Source organism: Callorhinchus milii, unplaced genomic scaffold (assembly GCF_018977255.1).
Source record: "Callorhinchus milii isolate IMCB2004 unplaced genomic scaffold, IMCB_Cmil_1.0 Scaffold8, whole genome shotgun sequence".
Lineage (NCBI taxonomy): Eukaryota > Metazoa > Chordata > Chondrichthyes > Chimaeriformes > Callorhinchidae > Callorhinchus > Callorhinchus milii.
Window position 1 is genome coordinate 3262109 of NW_024704749.1, and position 21354 is coordinate 3283462.

At 45.0% G+C, this 21354-nt stretch overlaps 2 protein-coding genes across 3 annotated transcripts; one reads left to right on the forward strand and one right to left on the reverse strand.

The window, feature by feature from the left end:
* Positions 1–12066: 12066 nt before the first annotated feature.
* On the reverse strand, positions 12067–15401 carry ctu1 (cytosolic thiouridylase subunit 1 homolog (S. pombe)). 2 transcript variants are annotated; one of them, XM_007908501.2, is made up of 4 exons: positions 15220–15401; positions 14789–14891; positions 13604–14120; positions 12067–12937 (listed from the first exon to the last, which is right to left on the reverse strand). In XM_007908501.2, the coding sequence occupies exons 3-4, from the start codon at positions 14097–14099 to the stop codon at positions 12408–12410; spliced, it is 1026 nt and encodes a 341-aa protein (XP_007906692.1). In that variant the 5' UTR covers positions 14100–14120; positions 14789–14891; positions 15220–15401; the 3' UTR covers positions 12067–12407. The 2 variants fall into 2 exon arrangements, with proteins under 2 accessions (XP_007906692.1, XP_007906690.1); XM_007908499.2 differs by lacking the exon at positions 14789–14891 and adding an exon at positions 14939–15121.
* Positions 15402–16533: 1132 nt separating this feature from the next.
* On the forward strand, positions 16534–21331 carry sirt4 (sirtuin 4). Its single transcript, XM_042337549.1, has 3 exons — positions 16534–16597; positions 19304–20098; positions 20883–21331. Exons 2-3 carry the CDS (start codon positions 19304–19306, stop codon positions 21057–21059), a joined length of 972 nt encoding a protein of 323 aa, XP_042193483.1. The 5' UTR covers positions 16534–16597; the 3' UTR covers positions 21060–21331.
* Positions 21332–21354: the final 23 nt, after the last annotated feature.

Genomic DNA, 21354 nt, shown 5'->3' on the forward strand with positions numbered 1-21354 from the left:
CCCAACTCAGTCAGCCAGAGCAATGAGGCCACTGTATGTTCTGCTTGCTGGTGGTCACCAGGAAGTGGTTTACTGAACCACAGAATGACTACCATTCTAGGGTTTCCTCTAGTATATCGTAGCTGCCCACAGCAATATAACTGGAATCAGGAGCTCGGTAACTTAGAGAACTGTTTCAGCTGTTGAAGGCGATTTACCATCTAAGCAAGTCAAGAAGTGTTCCGGTAAGGCAAATTCATCATTCTGATTTTCTGTTCAACCTCAGTTCAACCTTGTGCTGCTGTAATATGTTTTTTTCTCTTTCCATTTTAGTGGCTTAAAGGCACCGTCTTCTATTTGAACATATGGATTTCATATTTTGCCCTTCAGTCAATGCCATTCACAAAGAGAGGGTTTGGATCAGGTTCACATTCTGCTGCTGAATCCTATGAAATTGTATATATTGATGGCCCTTGTCACCAACGCAGAAAACTCTACTGTGTGAATGTAAACGTAATGTAAAATTAATCATTAGTTAGTATTATTTAAAAGCAAACAGTCCTCAGTTACAGTTGAAGTTGAACCCAATGTTTTTGGTACCTTGCGAAAGTGCATTCAGATCAACACTGATGTTTTGTTTGCAATTTATCTCACTACAAAGGGATTGCACCAATATGGTTAATAATAATAATAATCCTTGCATTTGATATAGCGCTTTTCACGTCTTCTGGACTTCTCAAAGTGCTTCACAGAATATGCTGTAAAGTGAATTGACTCTATATTTGTGGGCGAACGCGACAGCCAATTGCGCACAGCAATGTCCCACAAACAGTCGTGGATTGAAAATGACCAATTTATTATTGTTTTGCTTTGGAGGGAGTAAGGAAACTTGCCCAAGGTTTCGCCCTGCCGGGAATTAACCCAGGTGTCTCGCTTGCAAGGCGAGTGCTCTAACCACTGAGCTACAGTTAGACTAGACGAATATGGAATTAATCTTGCTTTTGTTAACTTGACTCTTTAGGGAATTCTAATAATCCTCAAGCCATTTTACCCTTTTGTTTTCCATTTTTAACATCTATTTTATCAAAACGTTCTTAGTTCTGACATAGCACAAGCACATAGCAAAACAAAATTCATTAGCACCAACTTTAGAACAATCCAGTGTGAATCTTTTCACTATCTGTGCAGCCCATTCTCACCTGCTTAATCATCAATTTCTGCTGCCAATTTCTACCAAAACAATTAAATGATAACTGTATTCTAAGCTCTGTGTAACTCATAATTTGTTTCATTGAGCTCATTTGGGGAACTGATGTCTGCAATGACATTGCTGTTGCTGTTCTGTTATCAACTTCCCTCTCCCCCGCAAAAAAGACAGACTTTGAGTCTGTTAGAAGTTTACATCAAAGCATTGCTTCCTGCAGCTATATCAAGTGGAGGAAAAGTCAAAGTTAACTGAGGATCACATTTAGAGTTATTAAAAAAAATCCGTCATAAATCAACTCAAAACATTGAACATCTAGGGGGACATTTGGTACAAATGAGATACGCCCTGGTATCCCCAAGGAAATAAGTTCAGAAATAAGAGAGCCTTGGGTTAACATGTCCAAGTGCTCTATAAATAAGACGACTTGCAACTGGCTCATGTGATCCTGAGAGTCAAAAAAAGAACATGAGACATGAACCAGAAAATTATAGACTTGTTAGTCAGCATCGGGAATCTGGAAAGTGAACATTTTATGGGACATGGTCAACATCTCTGTAAATAGAATTCCTTGCATTAAGCAAGGGATTATGCACAACTATTTGAAATTCTTTGAGGTTATGAACAAGCAAATTCTTATGTTCTTATGAACAATATTCAGTGGGTGTGTACTTGGATATCTAGGGGGACATTTGGTCCCCCTAGATATCCAAATGTGGAGTCCTGTAGCTCAGTGGTTAGAGCACTCGCTTTGCAAGTGAGAGACCTGAGTTCAATTCCAGGCAGAGGGCGAAACCTTGGGCAAGTTTCCTTACTCCACACGCCTAATAATAATCCCTTCAAAAAAAAAAAAAACAATAATTAATTGGTCATTTTCAATCTACGACTGTTTGTGGGACATTGCTGTGCGCAATTGGCTGCCGCGTTCGCCCACAAATATACAGTCAATTCACTTTGCAGTATGTTCTGTAAAGCGCTTTGGGACGTCCTCCCGACGTGAAAAGCGCTATATCAAATAATCAAGGATTATTATTATTATTATTATCTAGAATGAATTTCCTCAAGTTTTGATTCAGAGGGTTTTAAGAGGCTTCCAAGTGCTCCGGACATTACCCCATGCGAAGGGCGCTATATAAATGTAAGTTGTTGGTAATGACAAATTGGTTATTTTAATGGAAGATTGTTTTGCAAACTAAAATAAAATGCTGAAAAATATGTAAGAGAGTGACATCAGAGCGTGCTGGGGGTCACCGCTATTTGGAATATTTCTAAAGAATATGGAGGAGGGGACTTCTAGAATGACGTTCAAATTTGAGAATTGCACAAAGCAGTGTGGCCAGGTGGACAATGTGAGGATCATTGGGAACATTAACAGCTGGAGAGAGCCAACATGTCTACACCTCTGGGCGTGATATCGCCGAGCCTCCGAGTTAATACTTCCTCATTTCCTACATGCAAATAACACCAGATTGAGAGGGTTGTATCTCATGCTGTCAAACATTAATATTCTGCCATTCCACTCACTGCAAAAGTTGCTGTGGAGCTGATTATGAATGAGTGTTTTTTTTAACCAAGATCTTTCCACCTTGCAGAATGGATGGGGGTGGGAAGCTGGAAAAAGCTAAGTGTATATTTTAGGGTTAGAAGCAACATATATGAAACCATAAAAATGATATTCAATTTAAATAAGAGAAAGCAAGCAACAACTCAGGATGATATAAAAATCCTGGAAATGTTAGGAATGAGATTTATGATTAAAAACAGCAATACAGATTGATAACCTATTTAAAACTATGGAGTATTTAAAAACAAGCACAGATAAAGTTCCAGAAATCTACTCAGCAAACTAAGAGTTAAATAGAAAATCTAACGCATGAGTGATTTAATATGGAAAATAGAGGATCATGCATATTATTACTTGAAAATTACACAATGGCTTGGAGTTTCCTTGACTTGACTAATGTGGCAAAGGAGAATATATGAAGGTGATTATTTTCCATTAACTGAAAGAATCTAGACAATTCAGGGCTGGTGTTAACAAGGGTAATCAAGTCCTGGAATGCATTCAAGGGCATTGGTTACAAGCTGAAACAGGTTATTTTCAGCTACGTTTGTGAGGCTACATTGGGAGTATTGTGTACATTGCCCTCAAAAAATGAATTAGGGTGAGTTCAATGATAATCAAGGACAATTCTGGCCCTCGGGATCTGAAAGGCTAAGAAGTTTTTTCTTAGAGTAAGGACTGAAAGGCTAAAATGTAAAACCAATGGACAATGTTGCTGGAACCATGTCATGTATGGCTGAGATCAGAAATCCAGTTAAACCTTTATGCAGAACAACACAGAACATTACAGCACACAAACAGGCTATTCAGCCCAGCTTCTCCGTGCTGGTGTTTATACTCCATATGAGCCTCCACTGCTGCTAATCCCCTCTCTACCATACCTCTTGATTCCCTTCTCCTTCATGTGTGCAGTTTCCTCTTAAATTTGGTGATGCTTAATTAATTAAGATATTACATCAAACGCCAGTCCTCGAGGAAGAGTTGTAAGGGTGTTTGTGGACCTGTAACTTTGATGTTGATTGGTTTGTAGGCAATTCCATTGTACAATAAAATACAAAATTACATTTTTATAGTGCCTTTCATGTCGGGAGGATGTCCCAAAGTGCTGAAGTTACAGATGCCATGAAAGCTAAGCTAAGTTTTTGTCAGGATGATAAAAATCCTGGAATTGTTAGAAATGCGATTTATGTTTAAAAACAGCAATACAAATTGATAACCCATTTAAAACTATGGAGTATTTAAAAAACACAGTAAATTACAGCAAAATAAATGGTCTCATTAATAATAAAAATGATACACTGGTAACATGGGCAGACACGTGGCAGATGAAGTTTAATGTGGATAAATGCGAAGTGATTCATTTTGGGAGGAAGAATGAGGAGAGGCAATATAAGCTGATTGTACAGTCTTGAAGGGGGTGAAGGAACAGAGAGACCTAGGGGTTCATATAAGTAAATCTTTGATGGTGGAGGGACAGGCAGATAAAGCTGTTAAAAAAGCATCTGGGACACTAGGCTTTATAAACAGGAGCATAGAATACAAAAGTCAGGATGTTATGATGAACTTTTATAAACACTGGTTAGACCTCAGCGAGAGACTGTGTTCAAGTCTGGGCCCCACACTTTAGGAAGGATGTCAAGGCATTGGAGAGGGTGCAAAGGAGATTTACCAGAATGGTACCAGGAATGAAGGACTTCAGTTATCAGGAAAGGCTGGAGAAGTTAGGATTATTCTCTTTGGAGCAGGGAAGGTTAAGAGGAGACTTAATATAAGTTTTCAAAGTTATGATGGGATTCGATAGGGTGAACAAGGAGAAATTATTTCCACTGGCGGGTGGATCGGTAACCCGAGGACACCGATTTAAAATAGTTAGAATACATTAAAATATACAGCACAGAAACAGGCCATTCGGCCCAACTGGTCTATGCCGGTGTTTATGCTCCACATGACCCTCTCCTGCCCTTCCTCAACTAAGCCTTCAAGCATAACCTTCTATTCCTTTCTCCCTCATGTACCTATTTAGCTTCCCCTTAAATACATCTATGCTATTTGCATCAACAACTCCTTGTGGTAGCATGTTCCACATTCCCACTACTCTCTCTGTGAAGAAATTTCTTCTAACTTCCCTATTTGATCTATTTGTGACTATTTTATATTGGGTTTGGTCTCCCCCACAAGTGAAACATCTTCCCTATGTCTATCCTATCAAAACCTTTCATCATTTTAAAGACACCTATCAGGTCCAAGCATGTTTAGCCTTTCCTGATAGGTATAACCTCTCAGTCCTGGGATCATCCTTGTGAATCTCCTTTGCACCCTCTCCAGTGCCTTTACATCCCTTCTATAAGGGGACCAGAACTGCACACAGTATTCTAAGCGTGGTCTAACCAAGGTTCCAGGGCCTTGGGACGTCCTCCCAATGTGAAAGGCGCTATACAAATGTAATCTTGTTGTTGTTGCGTAGAAGTTTACCATATCTTCCCTTCTTTTCATTTCTATCCCTCTAGAAATGAACCCCGATGCCTGGTTTGCTTTTTTTATGGCCTTCTTAACCTGTGTTGCTACTTTTAGTGAATTGTGTATGTGTACCCCAAGATCCCTTCGCTCCTCTACCCATTTAAGTTTTTATTTTCCAGTTGTTAAAATAAACAGAGGGGAGGTGAGGAGAATTTTTTTCACACAGTGAGTTGTTCGGATCTAGAATGCATTGCCTGAAAGGGTGATGGAAGTCGATTCCACAACAACTTTCAAGAGAGAAGTAGATAATTATTTGGGGAGGGCAAGTTTGCAGGGCTATGGGGAGAGCACAGGGGAGAGGGATTAATTTGGAAAAGCTGTTTTCGAAGAGCCGGCACAGATACAATGGGCTGAATGTCCTCCTTTTGTGCTGTATAATTCTATGATTATATGATACTTGATATTGCGCCTTTCACGTCAGGAGGATTTCTCAAAGTGCCTCACAGGATTTACTGTAAAGCACAATGACTGCGTATTTGTAGGCATATGGAGCAGCCAAATCGCATGCAACAAGGCCCACGAACAATCATGAAGTGAATCAACAATTGTACTTCGAGGATTCTTGGCCAGGACATCAGGGTACATTCCTTTCCCTTTTCAAATAATGCCATTGGATCTTTAAAAAAGTTTTTTTTTAAACAGTGAAAAATACGAAACATTGCTCCATCAAATACACTTGATAACAATCACAAATGGGAACCCAGTATAATTTTTCCTTTCTAATTATAGCACCATCATTGCCATCCTAACTCAGCATGGACCAGAGATTGAATCTAGGGCCTTCCTAGTCTGGTGGCTCACCATATTAAATTGAGCCATTGGGCAGCCACACAACAACTTGAATTTATATAACGCCCCTCACAAAGGGTAGCGTCCACACAACCACTATTTTTTAACCGCACAATAAACGTACAGTGAACAATGACAACCCAAGGCCGTTGTGATCTGACCCACTTGGATGCGACGGCAGAATCAAATTACTGGTGACTTGTTTCTGTGTATTGATGTGGTCTGCCACTCAGCCCCTGGGGTCGTCTGCAATAGTACTGCAGAAAAAATCATTATCATCCATAATGTGTAACTCACCAGAGTGAGTTTGCTGTCGGCTATTAAATTTGCAAAGCTGCTCTACATTGAGCAGCCATGGATGAGAAGTTGGCAACATCAAAACGACTGCAATGAAACACATTAGCCTATTGCGAATAAAGAGCCATTGATTCTTGTGAATTTTGAAGTAAAATTTGATCATTATAATAATCCTTGCATTTGATATAGCGCCTTATCATGTCAAGATATCTCAAAGCACTTCACAGAATATACCATAAAGTGAAATGACCGTGTTTTGTGTGCGAAATGCGGCAGCCAATTGAGCACAACAGTGTCCCACAAATAGCATTGAGTGACCAAATTATTATTTATTTATTTGAAGGGATTATAACCCCTGGAAAAGCGATCCAGCAATCGAATAACAACCGGGTTCCTACATACTGCTTTGTAAACAGAAACTTGTGGAGTTAGGAAACTTGCCCAAAGTTTCGCCCTGCCTGGGAATCGAACCCAGGTCGTCTCGCTTGCAAGAGACTTCATCGCTGTATGTGGCACATTGCTGTGTGGAACTTGACTGCTGTGTTCACCACATAAGACAGTCACTTCACTCCAGTATGTACTGTGAAGAGCTTTAAGACATCATTCTGATGAGAAAGGTGCTATATCAAATGTAAGGATCATTATTATTTAAGTATTATTTATTCATTATTATTTATTTGTGGAGTCCTGTAGCTCAGTGGTTAGAGCACTCGCTTTGCAAGTGAGAGACCTGAGTTCAATTCCAGGCAGAGGGCGAAACCTTGGGCAAGTTTCCTTACTCCACACAGAGCCTAATAATAATCCCTCCAAAACCAAAAACAATAATAAAATTGGTCATTTTCAATCTACAACTGTTTGTGAGACATTGCTGTGCGCAATTGGCTGCCGCGTTCGCCCATAAATATACAGTCAATTCACTTTACAGTGTGTTCTGTGAAGCGCTTTAGGACGTCCTCCCGACGTGAAAAGCGCTATATCAAATGCAAGGATTATTATTATTATTATAACACCACTATGGAGTTTTGTACCGGACATCTTATTTATATGGAAGTTCTACTATGACACGATACACTGTTCCTTGCTTCTTTATCCAGGACTCCTGATGGAACATTTTGACCAAAATATTCCTGTGCAGCTTTAAACTCATCTCCCAAAATAAAAGCGGTCAAAACGGTACGTCTTGCAGAACTATGATAAATACAATGTGAAGTCTTGTTTCACGTGTAACTATCACCATAACTATCGTGTTCTATGTTTGCAACCTCAGTACTAAACTGCACAAAATGGGAGACATCGTAAACGGGACCATAATGAGACGATCTCAAATATTTGGGCTGGTGTTCACCCACCCACAAAAAAACAGGGGTCTGGGCCAGACTGAATGATTCAGATTCACTCGTTAAGCACAACATCGCCATCTGGCGTCAAAAGGATACTGTTTACAGAGCAGTGAGGGAAAGAGACACAGGAAATGTTAATTCACCAGAAGAGATTATTAATGCTCCAAATAAAAAAACAAATCATTCACTTCATGGCTGTTTGTGGGACATTACTGTGGGCAAATAGGCTTCCCTTTTGCCTACAAGTATACGGTCCACAGACTTACTGTATATCCTGTGAAGCACATTAATACGTCCTCTTGATTTGAAAGGCGCTATTTCAAATCCAAGGATTATTATCATCAGAATCAAAGATTGAAACAAACTTCATATACAATGAACATCAAACCAACAAAGGGAAAGGTTAGGAGAAATGTTTTACGAGGTGGATCGTTTAGAAGCGGCACAGGCGCAATGGACTGAATACCTCCTTCTTTGCTGTAAATTTCTATACTAATGCCATGGAGTCCTTTAGCTTAGCGGTTAGGACATGGGTTCAATTCCCGGGCAGGGCAAAAGGTTGGGCAAGTTTCCTTATTCCACATGCCTGTTTACCTACAGTGATTAGGAACCCAGTTGTTAAGTCAATTACTCTCATTTTATTTTTGTTTTTAAAACTAATTTATGAATGGTGTCTTATATATTTGATCCAGTTGTGGAGGTGTTCTGGAGTTGCAACTCCTCTTCCATTGGCCCCATACTTTGTCTAACATGGTGCATGTCTCACTCAATACAACCCAATGTCAGTGAGCTCAATCAGTCTATGATTTGCCTAACTGCTCTGCCACTCTCAATCACCGTCACTGGCATGCAAATACACTCACTAGTTTGCAGAAAATTCTGTGAAGTGCTTCCAGATGTTTTAACATCTAAAACTAGATATATAATTTATTTGCCTTGAATCCACAAGCAATTAATACAGGAAAGACACTCGTGAAGACAGTTCACTGTCGGAGGTGTGAATTATATTTGTTAATAATCCAACAGACTCATTTTCCACTGTTTCAGCATTCATTATTGATCTCAGGGTGAACTCACAATCTAAGATGACAGTTCAATACAGTGTTGCATTGACGGAAGGAATAATCCTTCAGAAAAGGCGTTAAATCAAGGTCCCGGGTGCCTGTTTAGGTGGATGTTAAAGATGACATGGCACTTTTGAAAATAGAAGGTTATTTCTCCCAGTGTCCTGGCCAACCATCCCCTAAATAAAATTAGTCATTCATTGTTTAGTTGAATGTGTGCACAAATTAGCTATTGCATTTGCTTCCACAGTCACAGCACTTTACAGTAAAGTGAAGCGCTGTGGGATGTTCTTCCAATATCAAAGGTGCTACTTCAAATGTAAGGATTATTATTGATTATTATTAAGAATAGAATGATTGGGATCTGTATGGACTAAAATGAGCTAAACCATAAAAAAGATGAATTAAAAGAGCATAAGTGCACAATAAAAGATGATTTGACCCACCAAGGATCGTCTCAAATGGCAAAAAATGTGCAATAAATAGGATCCACAAATTCAGCAAATCTTTTGGGCATTTTATAAGGGATTAATTCAAGAGCTGCTCTTGTTTAAAGACATTAATTAATGTTACAATAAATGCCTCCTGCGCATGATTTGCAAATAGTCAGCCAAGGCATCAGGAGAAATACCTTATCCATTTTGTTCCAAATTCTAGTTTTAGAAATAGAAAGTTATTGCTAAACAAAGTCTCTTCCCTTCGTGACATCTTCTGCGTTTAAAAAAAAGCTGCAGTTATGTAAAAATGTTTTTTGTGTGTAATAACAGCCTTTCAAACATCAATGAAAGGGACAGATAGACAGCTAAAGGAGAAAGAAACATCAGGGACATTCATAATCCAGAGCCTGTGGGCAAGTGGATCAGAAAGTGAAATCACTTATGTGGTATGAAGGTTGATCGCTAGACTTTTTTAAGATTAGTTGTCATCATTCATCGAATCAGAATTATGCCATGAATGAACTCAAAAAAAACAGAAGTAGAGAATATAGAAAGACACAGTGTATAGAGCAGTCTGCTATCCGTGTGCAATACAAAAGGTGGGCAGCGTTCCTTTAAATGTAATCAGCATCTTCCAATGCTGCTGGCATTGGTCACTTTATGTGTTATTAATAATGCCGATAATGCAACCGGGAAGCAAGACCAATTGCATGATTGACATAATTATAGTCAATTCACTTCATACTTTATTCTGTGAAGCGTTTTGAGCCATCTCGATGATGTGATAAGGCGCTATGTCAAATGAAAGGATTATTATAAGACAATGTTGTCTCTTTATAAAATCTTTCAGTCAGAAAACTTTCTTACCTCGTCCATAAATACACTCGGTTTATTCGTGAACCAGTGGAGGCACTTTATATTGAACTTCAGAAATGGGACTGTAAAGAAGGCTTTCTCTCAACCAACAAAGCAGACAACAACCTCCAAATGAATGAATAAAATCTGCTGCTGGAGATTTTAAACAACTGATAGGAAACTACACTAAGAACAATCATAGAAACACAAGTACAAAATATATAAAATCATCGATTAAAAATTAACATGGGACATCAAATACCCAATCTATAATCCATATCTTTTACAAGCTGTGATTTATGATTAAACACGTCTGAAAACTGAACACGTGAAGAAATACACTCGGCCAAGTCACATGTGATTGTGAAAGGGAAGACAATGTGGGCTATAATCTTCATAGAGACTCTGAATCCAAGGACAGGGGGCTGGATGCGCCATTGGGAAAGGATTTCACATAATAGCCTGTAGCTCAGTGGTTAGAGCACTCGCTTCACAGCGAGAGACCTGGGTTTCATTCTCTGGCAGGGTGAAACGTTGTGCAGGTTTTCTTACTTCACACGCCTCTGTTTACCAGCAGTAAGCAGGAACCCGGTTGTTAGTCAATTGGCAGATCGCTTTTCTAGTGGTAATAATTCCTTCTAAACAAAAATAATTTGGTCACTCAAACCACGACTGTTTGTGGGACGCTGCTGTGCACAATTGGCTGCTCGTTTCACCCACAAAATATACAGTCAATTCACTTTACAGTATGTTCTGTGAAGGGCTTTGAGACATTTCGAAGATGTGATAAGGCACTATATCAAATGCAAGGATTATTATTATTATCATCATTTGATTTGCAAGTCCTGTGTAGCCGTGCCTTCAGCCACTATGCCCCGAGGCTCTGGAACTCCCTTCCTCACTCCCTTCGCCTCGCTCCCTCCCTTCCTATTTTCAGGTCTCTGCTGAAGACCTTTCTTTTCGACCGCGCCTTTGGTCACCTTCCACCCTTCCCCCTGCTTCGGTCCTGGGATCCGTTACTGTGAAGCGCTCTGAGACGCCGTCCAGTGTGGAGGGCGCTATATAAATCCAAGTTGTTGTTGTGGCTTTCACAAAACATGAAAACCCTCCACACACAGCATTTCTGAAAAATGGATTACCCCCACTTTGTTCAGTGTGGGACTAGATAGCCTTACAATGATTGTTGCTCACACTAGCACCTTTTTATTAAAATAAAATCCGATGTAATAAATACAAATTCAGCAGCTGGACACAAATATTTCTCATCAGTAACGAAGGGCTGGACAGCTAGAGTACAATCCCTGTTACTGACAGTCACTATGAAAAGCCATTCCTCCAAATCCCTCCTTCAGAATTAAATAATAATCCCTCCAAAACCAAAAACAATAATAAATTGGTCATTTTCAATCGACGACTGTTTGTGGGACATTGTTGTGCACAATTGGCTGCCGAGTTCACCCACAAACATACAGTCAATTCACTTTACTGTGAAGCGCTTTGGGACGTCCTCCCGACATGAAAAGCGCTATATCAAATGCAAGGATTATTATTATTAAATTAATTAAGATTAATGGAGAATATATCAAAGGTTAATATATTAATGGATTTAAAACCAAATATTTCTGAATCAACCTGAAATATAATTTCCAAATCTAAGCTCCAACTGTGAACTTTCTCAACCCACGTCCAGGAGAATGTAGGAGGGATTTTGTTTTCAAGGTCTCCTCTTCTTCCCTTCCCCCTAATAGTGACCTGTAGGAGCAGACCTTGCAGCCAGGATCTCCTCACATTAGCAACTTCGAGTTTAGGGAATAAACCACTGGATGTCCCAAAACACTAGATCATGAGATAATCCTGGTAATAAGTCTCCCATTGTCCCCGGATGCAGATCCTATGAAGATGGAACAGGCTCCCTAAGGAGACGCTGGAAGCAGAAAATTTTGTTTGTTTCAAGAATAAGTTAGATAGATTTCTGCTAGAAAATAATATCTTTGGGATACGACATGTCAAGCGACTGACCAGATGGTCTTCTTTTGCCTAGCAAATTCTTATGTTCTTATGAAGACTCATTTCGGACTTGGTGCTAATGACTGAATTTACATCACAAAGCTCCAATATAGATGGTGTATTTGGGGAAAAAAATACATTGACTTTCACCGGATGACAAAACTAAGACCCGCGCACGGCAGATAATGAGGTGAAACACAGGGCTGAACCATAGCACGGGGGCATCAGTGCTACACTCTGCTGGAGGTCAGACACAACTGCCGCCCTGACCACAAATGATTTCCTACCGTTTTAAAAACAAATCATTTGCGGAGGAATTGTTTTTCTTAAAAGAAGAAATGAAGTTGTGCGTGTTCAAAAGTCGACCGACTTCAATTTCTTCTCCTCTCTCTCCGTGAGAGGCTGGTCCCTGAGCAGCCGACTGTGCAGCTTGTGGTGTTTGCCGATGCCGAGTTTAGGCAGCCCGCGGTTCAGCCCCTCCAGCAGCACGCAGGCTTTGCACAGTCCCTGACTGGAGATGTAGCCACAGCGACCGCACGTGCCCTGAACCGGCATCTTCACGTCCTCCTTCACAGACAGGTTCTCGCCCGAGTGGATCACGGCCATGATGGCGCTCGGTCGGATGGACTCCAGGTCCTTCAGGAAAGCCCGGGCGTAGCCGCGATACGCGTTGGGCGAGTACACGCACTCGGTGGAGAAGTAGTCCAGCTTCTTGAAGTAAGCGTACAGCACGATCTCCTTCTCGTAGGCGTACTTCAGCGGCTTGCACCGCGGGATGGCCCCCTCACTGCCCGTGGTGATCGCCGTGCAGCGCCTGAGTCGGGCGATGTCACCGCGCAGGAAGTTCATCAGCACTGTCTCAGCAATGTCGTCAGCATTGTGACCTGTTGGATAGGAGAACTCCGTTAATAATAATCCTTGATATCATTTGATATGGCGCCTTATCACCACATCGTCCAGGTATCTCAAAGCATTTCAAGCAAATTCAATGCAGGGTTTATCTACAAAATACAGACACTATATTCTAGTGAGACACTATATTCTAGACACTATATGAGACACTCAGAGACACTGAGACTAGAATATAGTGTCTGTATTTTGTAGATAAAAAAAGAATTACTATTCTACAATAGTAATAATAATCCTTGTATTTGATATAGCGCTTTTCACGTCTTCGAGACGTCTCAAAGCGCTTCACAGAATATACTGTAAAGTGAATTGACTGTATACTTTGTGGGTGAAAATACAGTAAATCCCATGAAATGTTTTGAGATGTTTCAGCAACATTGCTTGTTATAATAATGCAGCAATCCCTCAACACTGACTGTGGTATGGCACGACTCTCCCTGTGTGTGAGGAACTGTTTTGTGCTGATGGTAACTGTATAATCAGATGCAATTATCACTAACTGAGCTGATGATTCATCCTTCATCGCAGGATCTGATACCAGACAACGTGCAACACTGTGCTAAGCAGGAGGCTGATCAGACAAGAAACGGAATAAGGTGCGTGACGTAGTTGGGATGAACAGTGACTGAATGCTGCGTTACCTGTGCACACCTTGTCCACCCTCAGCATCATGGCCCCCCGGTCAAGTGCTTGCCTCCTGAACACTCCGCAGAACGTGCAATTATTCTTCAAACCAACTTTCTTCACAATCTGATCCATCGTCCAACCGTACAGCTCTTCATAGGAAACTATTTTGAGAGGGAGGTCATACTGCTGCTGGTTTCTCTTGACTGTCTCTAAGGAGTCATCGCGATACCCGGTTATCCCCTCGTCCACAGAGAGCAGGATTAGATTCAACCCATAGTGATACCGCTCATTCAGTACTTTTAGGACATGAGCCAAGACTGTCGAGTCTTTTCCTCCAGACGCGCCAATACCCACCGTCTCTCCCTGGTGGAAAAGTTTTGCGGAAGTGATGGTCTGATGAGTCTCTTCCTCAAAGGCCCAGAAGAAGCAATCTTTACAAAGGGAGTGGCCGGTCTTTGGTCGCTTCAGGACAGCCAGTTTCTTCTCACAGCTGCTGCAGGGAATTGGCATGTTGGTCCAGGGTGAGTAGAGCTGGAAGAGAAGGAACTGAACTTCAGTTGGTGCCGTCAACAAGGCAGGCTTTCTCATCACATCTGAGCTTGTATGGAGCTTGACTTGCAGACAAACAGCCTTCATAAATACCAGCCCTCAACCGTTGAACCTGATCATTAAAATCCACTTTCTTCTCAGAACCAAATATCATTATTATAGAGTGACTCTCATACTATAAGCCCCCAGAGCATTCTATGCACATCTATAGGGCACTTTGACTGTCAGAAATCCTGGAAACCTGGTCTTCCTAATTCCCCATTTCAATGGAGCAATGGTCTGGTCCATGGCAAGTGTATCAGATGTTTCTCTCTGATACACCTCCCAAACCTTATTATTCTTTTCAGTACAGAGTACACATTTACAATGCCCATGAAGGGACTTTTGTGCATTTTACCCACTAGAGTGGAATCTTCGCAGTCATCCAGGGTTAGGAGGTAAACTGACAGTGTCAGGGTTTGCTCGGGACTCCTTTGGTCAGTCTGTTATTCAATGGAGGAGAATTTCCACGTGTCAAACTTTTTTGGGGGTAATTATGACGGTTGCCTTACTGGGTAGTAGGTAGTGCCCGGGACCAGCCTGGCCCGGTAGTTGGGTCGTATTCTACTACTGACTTAGATACTCCCCAATAAGGCGATCTGTGTAATTACCAAAAACAAAACCTTGAGATGTGGAAATTCTCCTCCACCGACTCGCAGACTGACCGGAGGAATGCGTGAAGGGCTCCACGTAAACCCAAACAGCTGAAGGTACCTTTAGAGAAAAAAAAAGCTGAGTACGTTATTTCATAAAAGCCACACCTGATAATTTTAATCATTTAACCATTCGGTCAGATGGCGTTCAGTCACTACACCTCACGGTAAATCGCTTTGCAGCCCTCCTGCCCACGTGTAAGGCACTGTATGGAGTGCCGGGACCATTGTACTTCAAGACGGGTTTTCTCCACCGCTCAAGACGTCTCTTGAAACGAACCCAATGTCACACTGTGCGACAGAGACAGAGGTTCGGAGTTTGCCGCTCCTCCGGATCCCATACTCACGCTCTTCACACAACTCTCTCTCTCTCTCTCTCACTCACTCACTCTCTCTCTCTCCCTTTCACTCGGAAGCTGCAGTGCCTCCGATCCCGGCAGCGGAAGCGGCGCACACGGATCCTCCCGTCAGACCGAAAGGCTTTGCAGCGCAGACGGCCCCGACTGCCCCGGAAAGTTGCCTCAGTTACAGCTCCCGGCCGGTGCGCTGCAGCCGCTCCCCGGCCCGGCCCAGCCCGGTCCCGGCCCCGGTCTCCTCCCCGGGCGCCGCCACCTGTCCCGCTGATGGCAGCGCTGTGCGGCCGCGCGACCTCCTATTGGTCAGAATGGCGAGACTGTTGCTGTTCTGACGCCGCCGAGGCTGCTATTGGTCGGACGGAAGGCGGGTCCCGCCCACTCACACCCACGTGCTGACCAATGGCCGCCTCCGACTCGCGCACCCGCGCGCATGCGCGTCTCCAGCCCCGCCCACACCCTCCCGCTCGCTTCGCGGAGCATTCTGGGAGTTGTAGTGTTTCCACGGCAACAGCGGCGTGGTGTCGGGGAGCGGCCTGGTGTCCGGGGGGGGGCGGCCTGGTGTCGGGGGGGGCGGCCTGGTGTCGGGGGGGGCGGCCTGGTGTCGGGGGGGGCGGCCTGGTGTCGGGGGGGGGGCGGCCTGGTGTCCGGGGGGGGCGGCCTGGTGTCGGGGAGCGGCCTGGTGTCGGGGGGGCGGCCTGGTGTCGGGGGGGGCGGCCTGGTGTCGGGGGGGGGGCGGCCTGGTGTCGGGGGGGGAGCGGCCTGGTGTCCGGGGGGGGCGGCCTGGTGTCGGGGGGGCGGCCTGGTGTCGGGGGGGCGGCCTGGTGTCGGGGGGGCGGCCTGGTGTCGGGGGGCGGCGGCCTGGTGTCGGGGGGGGCGGCCTGGTGTCGGGGGGGGGCGGCCTGGTGTCGGGGGGGGGCGGCCTGGTGTCGGGGGGGGGCGGCCTGGTGTCCGGGGGGGGGCGGCCTGGTGTCGGGGAGCGGCCTGGTGTCGGGGGGCGGCCTGGTGTCGGGGGGCGGCGGCCTGGTGTCGGGGGGCGGCCTGGTGTCGGGGGGGGGCGGCCTGGTGTCGGGGGGCGGCCTGGTGTCGGGGGGGGCGGCCTGGTGTCGGGGGGCGGCCTGGTGTCCGGGGGGGAGCTGCCTGGTGTCGGGGGGGGGCGGCCTGGTGTCCGGGGGGGGGGCCTGGTGTCCGGGGGGAGCGGCCTGGTGTCCGGGGGGCGGCCTGGTGTCCGGGGAGCGGCCTGGTGTCGGGGGGCGGCCTGGTGTCCGGGGGGGGGCGGCCTGGTGTCCGGGGGGGAGCTGCCTGGTGTCGGGGGGGGGCGGCCTGGTGTCCGGGGGGGGCGGCCTGGTGTCGGGGGGGGCGGCCTGGTGTCCGGGGGGCGGCGGCCTGGCCCCAGCGGCGGGATCCCGGCAGAGTAAGTGTCCGCGGCGGCGATCACTGGATTCCCCTGAGGTGTGGGCGGTGTCCGGGTCCGGCCTCTCCCGCCCGTCCCCCACCTCTACTTTTTCGCCCACAACATACACCGTCAATTCACTTGACAGTAAATCCCGTGAAGCGCTTTATAATAAATAATAATAACTAATAATATTAATAATAATCCTCGCGTTTGACACAGCGCCTCATCGCGACTTCGAGGCGTCTGGAAGCGCTTCGCGGGATATATATTAGGGCAGTGTGTCATGTTCCCCCCCAACCCCCCCATGTCAGCTTCCCCCCCGCCCCCCCCATGTCAGCTTCCCTCCCCCCCCCCCCCCATGTCAGCTTCCCTCCCCCCCCGCCCCCCCCATGTCAGCTTCCCCCCCCAACCCCCCCATGTCAGCTTCCCCCCCCAAACCCCCCATGTCAGCTTCCCCCCCCAACCCCCCCATGTCAGCTTCCCCCCCCAAACCCCCCATGTCAGCTTCCCCCCCCAACCCCCCCATGTCAGCTTGCCCCCCCAACCCCCCCCATGTCAGCTTGCCCCCTGCCCCCCATGTCAGCTTCCCCCCCCCCAACCCCCCCATGTCAGCTTCCCCCCCCAACCCCCCCATGTCAGCTTCCCCCCCCCCAACCCCCCATGTCAGCTTCCCCCCCCCAACCCCCCCATGTCAGCTTCCCCCCCCCCAACCCCCCCATGTCAGCTTCCCCCCCCAACCCCCCCATGTCAGCTTCCCCCCCCCAACCCCCCCATGTCAGCTTCCCCCCTCCGCCCCCCCATGTCAGTTTGCCCCCCCGCCCCCCCATGTCAGCTTGCCCCCCGCCCCCCCATGTCAGCTTGCCCCCTGCCCCCCCATGTCAGCTTGCCCCCCCCCCATGTCAGCTTGCCCCCCTCCCACCCCTCCCCATGTCAGCTTCCCCCCCCGCCCCCCCATGTCAGCTTGCCCCCCGCCCCCCCCATGTCAGCTTGCCCCCCCGCCCCCCCATGTCAGCTTGCCCCCCCCTCAACCCCCCCATGTCAGCTTGCCCCCCGCCCCCCATGTCAGCTTGTCCCCCTCCCACCCCCCCCCATGTCAGCTTGCCCCCTGCCCCCCCATGTCAGCTTGCCCCCCCCCCCCCCCCATGTCAGCTTGCCCCCCCACCCCCCCCCCATGTCAGCTTGCCCCCCCACCCCCCCATGTCAGCTTGCCCCCTGCCCCCCATGTCAGCTTGCCCCCCCCCCCCCCCCCATGTCAGCTTGCCCCCTCCCCCCCCCCCCATGTCAGCTTGCCCCCCCCAACCCCCCCCCCCCCTTGTCAGCTTGGCTCAATCAGCAGTCTTTCCTCAGGGCCAGAAGGTTGTGGGTTCCGGCTGCCACTTCAGGATGTGTGGAGGCACTCGAGGGCGTTTCACAGTGTCCCTGAATTTGTACTTTTGTCGGCGAACGGTGACAATTCATTAACTTTTATGGTTTGCCAATAAAAGAAGTAAATCTTAATTGAATAGGTTTTGTTTTATGCCATAAATCAAGAGACTCATTGTCTGGGCTGACAATCCAGTGCAGTTCAGGGATTGTGCTGCACTGATACAGGTTCTGTCTTTGGACGAGAGATCCCGTCTGCCTATTCAGGTGGATGTTAAAGATTTAATTGCACTTTTCTAAAAAAAAAGGAACTTTATCCTGATGTCTGGCCAACAATCCTCCAGATAAATTGATTATTCATGTCGTGGCCGTTTGTAGCCCGCGGGATTGGATCTGACGTGAAAGGTGTTATACAAATGTAATTTGTTGTTGTTGAATCTGTCTGCAAATTTGCTCTGGCACTCTCCTACAGATTCACAGTCACGACTACACTTTACAACCTCTGAAGTGTTTCAGGACTTTTTGACGTTGTCATTTTGATATAAAATTCTATTTTATTTTGTTTCATAGCTGTCCCAGGCTAATGCTTTGCTAAATCCAAGGTTACAAACTAATTATACAACTGTTGCACCCAAATTTACAATTTTCAAGTAGCAAAAATTTGATCTGTTTGAAATAACTTTTGGGTGTCATTTAAGTGACTGAAATAAGCTTAGAAGCAACACAGTTGACATCAATTGCATGGTGATATGGTTTGTGACTTTACCAAACACATAACAGAACCTAATGTAAAATGGTGTCTAAAGCATTACTTTAGAATTGTACAGTTCTGTTGTAATATAATCTACATTGTTAGTTATGGAAAATAAACCATTGCTTGTTGGTGTAGCTATACTGCTAACAAATCTTGCAGTAGGTGCCAATTTCTTGGGTTATTTTCAGTAAATCAACAATTATTGATGTGCATCTTTTATAATGTGCATAGATTTATGTTTGTTTGCCCTATTTGTGGCCAACGTCTCACTTTTAATCTACTTTATCCAAATTATGCCAATTCCACATTCCAGTGATATCCCTTCTAGACCTCAGTAATTTGGATTACTAAGGTAAATGGACTGAGTATAATTAGGAACATGTGAGACAGCAGAGTTTAGAAATCTCCATGATTTCCAGGATACAATAAAACACCCTGAACACTTGGGATTTCTGGATTTTGTGATAAAGGGGATAGGATAGAAAGTGTTGGAGGGGATTTTAAATGTGGTAAACAATCATGCGATGTTTCTATACTTGCAATAGCACTCACTAAGCATTCTTTCCTTGCTCTCTGTGTTTACACTAAAGATTATATTTATTCTGTAGATGCAGTTTCTGCCTCTGCTTACAGCCACTGAGAGATTGACATTTCCAAGACTCGGTTGTTGCAGATTCAGTTCACTGGTTGCGCCCAGCTTGGCTTTTGTTCCCACTAGTCCTCCTCCGGACTCCATCAAGCTAGAGGATCTCCAAAAATTTGTCTCCCGGTCCAAGAAGCTGTTTGTACTGACAGGAGCGGGGATGTCGACAGAATCTGGCATTCCCGATTACCGTTCTGAAGCAGTGGGACTTTACGCTAGAACAGAACGGCGTCCCATTCAACACTCAGAATTCATCTGCAGTGCCAGAGCTAGGCAAAGATACTGGGCACGGAACTATATTGGCTGGCCCCAATTTAGCTCCCACCAGCCAAATGTGGCCCACTGGGTTTTGAGTCACTGGGAGAAGCTGGGAAAAGTCCACTGGCTGGTAACTCAAAATGTAGATGCTTTGCACGGGAAGGCAGAGAGCCAGCGGCTTACAGAGCTTCATGGCTGTACACACAGGGTGATCTGCCTCAACTGTAAGGATATGACCTTGAGAACTCACCTTCAGGAACAATTCTTAGCTTTGAATCCTGGCTGGGATGAGGAAGGCCATGGAGTGGCTCCAGATGGAGATGTTTTCCTGACTGATGAGCAAGTGAAAAATTTCCTCATTCCAGAATGCCAGAGATGTGGTGGCATTTTGAAACCCGACGTCACCTTTTTTGGAGACTCCGTGAACAGGGAGAAAGTTAATTTTGTTCATCAGCGTCTTGCTGAGTCAGATGCGATCTTGGTTGCAGGTTCTTCTCTTCAGGTGAGTGAGTGATGGGACTCAAAACCAGGGCCTAACACAGATTCTCCTGCATTCCTTTGAAACAGTCCTATGCTATCTGTGATGTTCGTCTATATCACCCAACAGAACCTGGGTTTAGTTGTGTCATGCGAATAACAGTACCACTTAAAGAGTATATATAAAAAAAATAATAAATTGGTCATTTTCAATCTATGACTGTTTGTGGGACATTGCTGTGCGCAATTGGCTGCCGCGTTCGCCCACAAATATACAGTCAATTCACTTTAGTGTGTTCTGTGAAGCGCTTTGGAACGTCCTCCCGACGTGAAAAGCGCTATCTCAAATGCAAAGATTATTATTATATATATTATTATATTACAAAAATAGTTTCTTTTATTGACTTTCACCATCAGGTACTTGCAGTTTTGGAGAAAGACGATCAGTAAAAAAAATATTTTTTTCCCTGAATTTCATTGAAAATAGAAACAAATTTCAGTGAGTTTTATTAAGTATGTACACACATTTTCTGCAGTAGGTCTGGAACCAATTAGTGTGGATAAATCATCTCTGTTATATCAGTAATTCGTTTAGTCTATATTTTTCTGTGTCTGTGAAAGACTCTTTAAACTTTGGAGTTAAAACCAAGTCTCCAAGCCCAAATACCTCAGGGCTTTGTAACATAATGTATTCAGGAAATGCCTTTGTTTCCCACTCCATGTTGAATTCAAGCCTGCTTTTCTGCATTGCACATGCCTGGGTAAGACGTAAACATGAGTAGCTGATTCCACCTTTGTTCTGCTTACAGGTATATTCAGGATACAGATTCATTGTCGCAGCTCATGAGAAGAAGCTGCCAATTGCATTGTTGAACATTGGGGCGACCAGAGCAGATGCTTTGGCTACTCTGAAAATTGATGCTCGCTGTGGAGAGGTGCTGTCATACCTGTCAGAGAGTGAAACCTTCAGGCTGAAAAATCCCTAAAAGTGCAATAGATTTATTATATGATAATTTTACTACGTATAGTGGTTATTAGTGCATCAGGAACTTTTACTACTTATCATGTTCCTTGCAATATGTGGAGTATAGTGAAGAGTATGATATGTAAATATCTTGCTCCATATTTACCTTTTACACAGACTCTATAAGTGATCGTTGACACGACATTAGGAACAATGTGGTTTGAACCAATTAGCACTTTGTGGGCATTAAGAGGGTTCACTTCCTGGATTAAATAAAATGAAAGACTGAGCTGATCTGTGTATTCAGTGTAATTTAT